The sequence below is a fragment of the Phoca vitulina genome, unplaced genomic scaffold (genome assembly GCF_004348235.1).
Source record: "Phoca vitulina isolate PV1807 unplaced genomic scaffold, GSC_HSeal_1.0 scaffold9, whole genome shotgun sequence".
Lineage (NCBI taxonomy): Eukaryota > Metazoa > Chordata > Mammalia > Carnivora > Phocidae > Phoca > Phoca vitulina.
Genome location: NW_022589712.1, coordinates 7401815 through 7411231, shown reverse-complemented (window position 1 = coordinate 7411231; position 9417 = coordinate 7401815). Strand labels below are relative to the sequence as shown.

At 45.2% G+C, this 9417-nt stretch overlaps 1 protein-coding gene across 4 annotated transcripts in view; it reads right to left on the bottom strand.

The window, feature by feature from the left end:
- Positions 1-5355: 5355 nt before the first annotated feature.
- The window catches only part of PRKN (parkin RBR E3 ubiquitin protein ligase), a 1294051-nt gene continuing 1289989 nt past the window's right edge, over positions 5356-9417 (bottom strand). For all 4 annotated transcript variants that reach the window (XM_032407521.1, XM_032407520.1, XM_032407518.1 and 1 more), the window contains exon 12: positions 5356-9171. In XM_032407521.1, the coding sequence (XP_032263412.1) occupies positions 9059-9171 (113 nt within the window). In that variant the 3' untranslated portion in view covers positions 5356-9058. The remainder of the gene's footprint in view (positions 9172-9417) is intronic.

Here is a 9417-nt window from a genome sequence, read left to right as displayed (position 1 = left end):
CCTGGGAAGCGTCCCCTCCTCCTTTTCCTCACCAGACCTTGATCTGGTACAACTTCTGTGAGAGCATCAATCCAACTGCCTTGCTGTTAGGTAGCTGCCTCTTCTGCTAGTTTGTCAGAATTTTGAGCAGAGCAATCTTGTCACTATTTTTGTGACCCTGACGCCCAAAGGATTCAGTACTCAGTAATTATTTGTTGGATAGATAACACAAGTTTGAAAAAAAATTAGTGTTTCCCTTTAATGTGTCTTCATATTTGAATCTGTAAAACTATTTTTCAGTTACTGTGAGAGGGACCCACCACCTGTATTTAACGTTTTAATGGAACACAACCATACATTTCCGTTCGTATGTTGTCTGAGTGGCTGTCACTCGGCAGAAGCAGAGCTGAGTAGTTGCAACAGAGATTTATGGCCCATAAAACCTAAAATACAGCGGACACTGGAACCATGTGGGGGGTTGGGGCGCTAACCCCCCACCCCACACAATCACAGATCTGTACATAACTTTTGACCTTCCAAATCTTAATGACTAATAGCCTGCTTTTTTTTTTTTTTTTTAAAGATTTTATTGATTTGAGAAAGAGAGAGCACAGGGGGAAGGGCAGAGGGAGAGAGGGAGAGAATCTCAAGCAGACTTTGTGCTGAGCACAGAGCCCGATGTGGGGCTCGATCTCGTGACCCCGAGATCATGACCTGAGCCGAAATCAACAGTCGGATGCTTAACTGACTGAGCCACCCAGGCGCCCCAACTAATAGCCTACTTTTGCCAGAAAGCCTTACTGATAACAGAAACAGGGGATTGACACATATTTTGTATGTTGTATGTATTGTATACCGCAGTCTTACCATCAAGTTAGCTACAGAAAAACATGGTCAAGGAAATCATAAGGAAGAGAAAATACATTTATAGTACCGTACTGTTTTATTGGGAAAAAGAAATCTGCCCATCAGTGAACCCGTGCAGTTCAAACTCACGTTGTTCAAGGGTCAACTGCCTTCGTGATCGGACTCTTCACGGAAAAAGTTTGCTGCCCCGATGTTTGATGTTCCTGCGTCTAATCCGCTTGGGCTCTGGTCTCCCCTCTGTAATGATGCTGTTACCGGACACCTGTGCAGACCAGTCTGGCCGCCTTGCACGGTCATGGCCAACCCTATGGTTGTCATTTCTGTAAGAGCTTTCTTTCCCATCAGTGTTACAATCAGGGGCAGGAATAAATAAACATGGGCAAGCAGTTCAAATAAACATTTTGCTGTAGCTAGAGAGCAGATCTGAGGATCACGAGACCCTGTCTCCAGTCCTTGTAACTCTTGGCCAGGTGACCTCCGTGACTCCGCCAGACACACAGGCTTCTCCCACGGGGTTGAATGAGAAGGCACAGACCCGTGGCTCCAGCACAGTCAGGTGATGCTGCTGCTGCTGGATCGCTGGGCACAGTCCTAGGTGTTTCTCAGTGTGAGGAGAACCAGGGTAAGGACGGCCTACGGTCAAGGTTCCTCGACCACAGATGATACCGCGACGAGCGCGTGTTTCCCTGATCCCTCTGAAGGATAGCTTCATTGAAAAACATCAGAAACTGAAAAACGGTTCTGTATTAAAGTTTATTGTTGAAACTGTTGTGGCACTAGGACATGTTTGTTCAGATGACTTCTGACGGAATCTGTCATCGAAACGATAAGTAAAAACGGTTGGGAGACTCTGTCCTAAATCAACTAGGAGACCCACCTCATGACAATTGGGGTGACCAAGACAAAATGAACCAGAAAACCTGGTGACGGAAAATCTTCACCTGGAACATGAAACAGGAAAGGCGAGAGAATAAAAACAAATTGTGACTTTTCGATTACAGCCAGATTAAAAGGAACAATGGCAATGTTTCAGTTTTTTTTTTTTTAAAGATTTTATTTATTTGAGAGAGAGAGCGAGCACGAGAGAGCACAAGTAGGGGGAAGGGCAGAGGGAGAAGCAGGCTCCCCGCGGAGCAGGGAACCCGATGCAAGGCTCGATCCCAGGACCCTGAGATCATGACCTGAGCTGAAGGCAGATGCTTAACCAACGAGCCACCCAGGCGCCCCAATGGCAATGTTTCTAAATAATAGTTTGTCCAATGGCACTTGGTGTTTCTGACACGACTCCCCGAGGGGTTAACTGTTTCGGTCAGGTGGTTTTTGCATAGATTTGAGGCAGGTGGGCAATGGGCAGGTGGGTGGGCATGAGCCCCTTGGCAGATGATTGGTGATGTCTGTTCTTTAATTATCATTTACAAGAAAAGTTGCATCAATGAGCTGCCCTCCTGGGGCTAACATTCTAATAGGGGAGACAGGCAGAGACCCCATAAACAGGCAAATGCATGGTATGTTCAGATACAGGTGAACGATGTGAAGAAGGGAGAGTGAGTGAGCGCCAGCAGGGAGCGGGGGAGGGAGCAGGCCGTGTGGTTCCGGAAAGAGGGCGCCGGACTCAGACACCAGCTGGAGGTCACTGCAGGGAAACAGGCCACAGAGAGCAGGGACTCTACTGGGATAATGCACAGAATGCGTGTGAGATCATGAAATCTGAATGTCTCCGTGACAAATGGCCGGAGAATAAAGCCAGCTGCTGGTGCAGAGAGATAGTGCAGAATTTAGGGATTCTAGAACACCATTCCTGGTCCCGCGTGAGTATCAAGGGCTTGCTGTGGTTTCCGGAGGCCCTATTTTTAGTGGGATAAGCTCCTTTGGGAGGCATCAGTATCCAAGATTTTGGCCTCTTGATTGGTTTGGCTTGCGGATGGATCAGGGGAACCTTTGCGGAGGCAGGCCGCGAAGGAGCGGGGGAGCGGACGGTCTCCAAACTTATTAAAAGAAATTGAAATAACTTCATTCAATTTATTCGATTTACTTCACAAAAGAGAGAAGCAGGCTTGTATTTCCCATCACTTCTGAACAAAACAAGGTCATCACCCCTTTTGTGACATTGATTTGATCTTGGCTCACGTCTTTCTCACACACTCTGTTAGCTGCACTGGATCATTCTAGCTTCCTGAAATCGATCGAGTTTGCTTTGGGAAAGGGAGAAATCAGAAACATAAGACCATTTTTCTTTTATATTAATGAGGCAGAACTGGCCACTTAAGTTGGCACATTAACCTTCTACTTCCTCGCCTTCTTAGGGAACAAGAGTCTTTCCAGGAGCCAGGAACCCTCCCAGCCCCAGCACCCCTCCCGTCTGCGGAGCAGGTGCCCCAGAAGCAGGACACAGAATGCTGCTTCCACGCTGGGCTGCAAGCAGATTCGCGCCTCCCCAGAGTCAACTCCTCTCCCAGCCCACTTCTCCCAAATTTGTTTGGTAGAACTCTTTTGAAAGAAGCAGTAGAGTGTCTCTAATCTACTGTTTTGTTATTTTAGTAAAAGTTCAGGTAATTCAAGAGCAGAATTACTTTTAAAAAAATTTTAAAGATTTTATTTATTTGAGAGAGAGAGAGAAATAGCACGAGCAGGGGATGGGGGGCGGGGAGCAGAAGGAGAAGCAGACTTCTGCTGAGCAGGGAGCCGGATGTGGGAACCAATCCCAGACCCTGGGATCATAACCTGAGCCGAAGGCAGACGCTTAACCAACTGAGCCACCCAGGCGCCCCAAGAGCAGAATTATTGATGGGAAAATCTTCACTCCTTGGCTGCAAGCAATATGAGATGCTTTCACTGTCACGGGATATTAAAAAACTATTATTTTCATTTAAAGTGATATTTTCACACTGCCAAAAAACACAGAAAGTAGAGACAAGTAAAAAAAAAAAAAATCACATATAATTTTATCACCACAGCAAATTGCATTTTAATGTATGTTCTTCAATCATTTCTTTTTTAGAATTTCTTAAATAATTTCAGTGACAGCACACACACATTTCTGGTAAACTCCTTTTTACTTAACATTATACTGCAAATATTTTTTCAGGCTGCATACTACTTTTCATATCCAGACTGTTTAATGACTACATACAAAAAACACACTTTAGAATTAGATCTGAAAGCTTAAAAGATACACTTGTTAACTTAATTAGTATATATATATATAGGAGACCACAATGAGGTCCTGGAAACTGTCAATGTAGAAATCTATTGACATAGGTAGATGCTCATCCTATGTTTTTAAATGGAAATATGTAAGACGCAAAACAATTATTTCTAGATGGTGGTTTTTCTTCTTTCTTTTCACCTTCTTTATTTTCTGTAACAAGCATATAATAATGGAATAACTATTTTACAATAAAAATAAACACATAAGGAAAACTTTCCAGGGAAAGAATACTGAGTGGAGATTTGCTGCTGAATAGCATCCTTCAAAAATACCACTAAAGTCCCTCTGAGGTTGGAATTAAAAATCCAGGAATCGTGGATGAAACAAACCATCTACAGAAAGGAAACACAGGGGAGGGAGCTTCTGCTGGGACAGCTGGAGAGCCTCGGAACAGCCAGGGTACAGGTGAGCTCACTGGGGCAGGGAGAGCAAGGAGGGTAATGCAGTCGTAACAGGAATTTCAAAGTACAGTCCTCTGGCCATATAGCTCAGAAACTCTTTGAGGTAAGGTTACCTGATCTGAGACCAGGGGTTCCTAGCCTGTGTCAGAGGTACATTTGTAATGGAAAATGATACATCTGTCCAGGGGTCACTCGTCCACACATCGAGCTAAGTGACTGAGCGCTGAGTCTAGGCTCAGCAAGGATGCTTTCCATTGTAGTTTGATTTTCCGTGGAGATTTGCTCAGAATTCCAAAACGCAGTTCCTTATATATATATATATACATATATATATATACTATATATAGGCAAGTAAATAATAATAAATATAAATAAATATAAGACATATATATTTGGTTCCTGGCACACAGCTCCCAAAGTTTTGGATTCTCTGGAGTGATGAATATCTTTTGCATGCTAATGAGTTATCTGTGGTTGCGGGGCTGGGGGGGGGGGGGGATTCCCCGGGAGCTTTTGGGGGGGGGGGTTGTCCGAAAAAAAAAAAGGCATGATTAGAGGGCTGGAACTTGCAGCCCCAGTCCCTAACCATCTCCAGAAGGCTGCAGATGGAGTTAATTACTAATGGCCAATGATATTATCAATCATACTTACTTAATGAAACCTCTGTAGAAACCCCTAAACAAGGGGTTTCAGAGAGCTTCCCAGTTGTTGCTGGGAAGGTGGTGGCCCTGTAGGGCACACAGAAGTTCTGTACACTCACCCAATCCCACCCCATCCCTGCCCATGCACCTCTCTATTCGGGCGATCCTTGAGTTTGGATTCTTTATCACAAGCCAGTAATAGTTAAGTAAAGCACTCTCCTGAGTTTTGTGAGTCTTCTAGTGAGGTACTGAGCCTGAGGAGGGGGTCATGGGGACCCCAGATTCATAGCCAGTCAATGAGAAGTATAGCTGGCAACCGGGGACTTGGGCCATGTGTGACGTGGAGGTGGTCTGGTGAAACTGAGCTCTTACCTGTGGGGCCTGACATTCCAGGTCGTGTCAGAATCGAATTGACTTGTAGGACACCCCGTTGCTGTGTGGAGAAGTGGAGAATTTGCTGGTACTGGGAAAAACACCACACAGCTCTGATGTGGGAAGTCGTGTGGCCCTGGGAACATTCAGGAAGGACCTTCAGTTGAAGGCCAGGATGGGGAGAGAAGGGTTTCTGGGGGAGCTGGTTAAATGGAGATCTGAGGCCGGCCAGCCAAAGCGGGGAGGAGAGGGTTTGAAGAAAGAGGTTGGAAAGATTCTAGGCAGATGGAAAAGCACGTGTGAAGATCAGGACATGAGCTTCTCATTGTAAATATACATTTAAATTGATGTTCTAGGTTTTGTACTTTGTTCTCTTATGCGTTGGACTCGTGTGAGTCCGTCTTCTGGGGTCCAGTTACCTCTGATGCTAACAAAGTTGATTCAGTTTACACATCAGATGATGAGATCAGGGAACACTGTGGGCCCACCAAGATAGAGCCATGCATCTGTGTGCCAAATGTCTTCTCGGAAAATACTTCTCACCTTTTTTTTTTGCATGATTATCCAAACTGCAGAGAAAACTTTTAAATATTTGTGGTTGGACAGTTTATTCACAGCAGGTAACCGGAAGATGGGTTCAGTGTTGTTTTGAAATAGGGCTTTCTTTTAAAAACCGACATTGATACTCTCCATGGTACTAGGAATGGCCTAGCAAGGATGGTGGTGGGCGCACGTAACACCACCCAACCAACAATGCTGGCTTTTCTCCACACCTGCTGTTTCTTTTCAAATAAGCATTCCACATCTGTGCTTATTCATTTCTATTCACAATATCAGGTCTCTAATTTACACCCTGGAGATGAGTGTCAATACCAGGGCCATCACTCCTAGAAACTTCATGTTTCCTCAGAGCATTTCCTGTGGTGCTTGGCACCAACGGGCCCTCATGGTGTGCGGCTTGCCTAATATATGTGTAGGAGCTCTCCAAGAATGTTCCATTCCAGATTACTCAAACACAGGCTCATTGTTACTCATTCCAGCCACTGCAATAGTTCTCAAGAAATGCAATATCACCACACCCACGAAGAGAGCAATGCAAAGTCACTGAGCTTTTCTGAAACATTACACAGAGAATCCTTGTGGTTTTTCCTGACTCAACCTCCTGTTTTAAACATTTACTAGAAAAGTTTGCTGATACAGCAGGAAAGTCACCGTTAGATTTTAAATGGATGGTTTGCTTTTTAGATAAAAACGGCCATTGCCTGGCCAGGCGATCCCTTCCGGCCCCGAGGGAGGCTCCTGGAGCGAGGTGTCCTGGGCCGCCCTCCCAACACCCCAGCATTTACCGAAAATCTATCTTCAGAGATGGACTCAAAAGCTCTATTGATGCTTTTTATTGATAATTCTAGTACAACCTTAGACATAGTTGTCAAATATTCCTTTACAAGCTTCAGAGAAAAATAAGATTCTTCTGCAAAGATTTTATTTCTATGCTTTTGATATATTCACATTCAGTTACACATTTCATGTTCAAGCCTGTTCCTTTATAGTGGTTTGTGATTTCCCATTTCTTTACAGAGGCTGTTTTTTCCCTTTAACTTGTCTCAGTATTCTATTCTGGAGGAAAAAAAAAAAAAGACCACCACCAGGAAAGGAGCAAAGCCCTAGAAACTTCTCCCGTGCCTGAACCCATGAGAGCAAACCCTGTTCGGGCTCCACACACCCAACACAGCACGCAGATTTGGAAGGAAGCAATCAGGACAGCATCACTAAACCCAAGAGCTATAGTGGATATAAAATACTGGGTGCTCCACATGACAGAGGGAGCCGTCTGATTTGTCCTACTGGGTCAGTGTGAGAAGCTACTTGCCGGGATTGTCAGTAACGCGCCCTCACTGATACCAGCCCCTGGGACATGCGGGCTCATGCCTAGTGACCTTCCTTTTGCTCACGTTTACAGATATTGGCTCTCCGTTCCCTCGCCATGATCTTTAAGGCTTCGTGACCTGAGTCTGGCAGTTTTGGGGTCATGTTGGGGAGGTTGGATTTTCTGAGAGAGTGAAGCCAAATGAGGCTGATTAATGCCACTGTGGTTGCCACACACCATCTTGTCCCAGGACTGGCCTCTGAGGGGAAAAAAAGGGCGCTCAGGCAGGACGGTCCCTGGGAGGATGGGTAGGGACAGAAGGACAGATGTCCTTGGGAAATATTCTGAGGTCATTCCCTTTCTCCCCCGGCAAGGATTTCTGGTGCTATGTCTACAAAGAAAAGCCCTGAGAAGACGGATAATGAGAATCAAAGACAGTGGTTATACCTTTTCATCTGTACACTGTGCTATAGGAAATGAGGTCTGCCGCATTTGGTGTAAACACATCTCTTTTTGATGTGTTGTGAATGCCTCAAAAAAAAAAAAAAGAAAACTTGATAAACACTCCATTTAGATCCAGGTCAACATGAGGAAATCTTCTGGTGTGACTCTATTGTCCTAGAGAAGAGCTCTCCTTGGAGTAACCCATTCGGGGGTCTGAGCCCCTGGAGCATGCAGCTGGGGGACCGGGCAGGTGCAGAAAGAGCATAAACCTTTCTGGTACAGAATCGGTCTTGGTTCTATTTTGTTATCCCTGGAAATGCTCCTTCTTTAAAGATTTCTGCCTTAACACCCTGCACTTTTGTTAACATTGAGAATCATTATAAAGCCATTTCTAAACATGTCTCCTCTACAGGCACCTTACCCATTAAGTTTACAGTGAAGCCAAATGTACTAGCTTATTCCCCAAGCTGCAAAGTGAATGTTTAAAATCAAATTACAGACTTCGTAATATTTTCAGAAAAACAATTTCTTCCTAAGGTCTCAAATAATTAAATGGAAGGAAAAGTACATGAAGTTTTGATTTCTTTCCTATAATGTCAACATTCAACATTCAAATTAACTTTCATAATTTCCCACTAGTTGACAAGCTGATTTATGCATAGTTGATATTCCATCCATGCGATATATAAAGGTAGTATTCTTAGGGATAAACACAGAGTTTGACTATTGCCTGTGGTTCTTTGCGAATAGATGCTCTCTGATAATTTAAATAAAAGCATTGCTCTTAAAGCGGAGAATATAGTTCTCAGACCCCACTGTGGGCCAACTTATAGAGAACCACCGACAATGGTCCCTCCGAACTATTTCCTCACCAATGGCTTCTTCCCAATCTTTGCTGAAGGTACGGAGCAGGAAATTAAACCTGAGAAATCTCTCTCTGCGTACTTAAACCCAGCGTGACTTGAATTCCCGCGAAAATGACAATCCATACAAAAGGTGCATGCGCCTTCCTCTGTGCTCCGCGGTCTGCGTATTGCTGAGGCCTGAGAACACTTAGTGTTGTTTTTCGAGGGCACAAAGAAAGGGATCCCAGGAGCTTCTCCTGTAACTTTGTTTCTGTGGTTTTGGAAGGAGCGTGAGGGGTGCTGTGTCTGTGTGTGTGCGCGTGCATGCGGGGGGGAGAGAGAGAGAGAGAGTTTGGAGAAAGTGCAGGGAACGGCGGGACCCTTTGTACGTTTCCAAGTTGGACGGCAGGGGGCGCCGGCTCGCGGGGCTGAGGCTACACATCGAACCAGTGGTCTCCCATGCAGGCGCGGTTCCACTCGCAGCGGCAGGTCCAGCACCACTCCAGCCCGCACTGCGGCTGCGGGCACTTCATGTGCATGCATCCTCCTGCGGGCAGACAAAGGACACGGGCAAACACCCGGAGAACACTCCGTCCCGCACCCACACACTGCTCCCGAAATGACTTTCTAAGGGGATGTCACGAGCCATCCAAGGGCATTCTGAAGTTAGGACGTTCATTCATTAAGAAAGGAGTGAGGGTGAGGGACGCCGCTCCCATCTAGGACAAATTTTATTTATAAATCTGAGTTTATTTACTTCTCCTGAAATGGGATTTAGAGACAAATGCTTTGT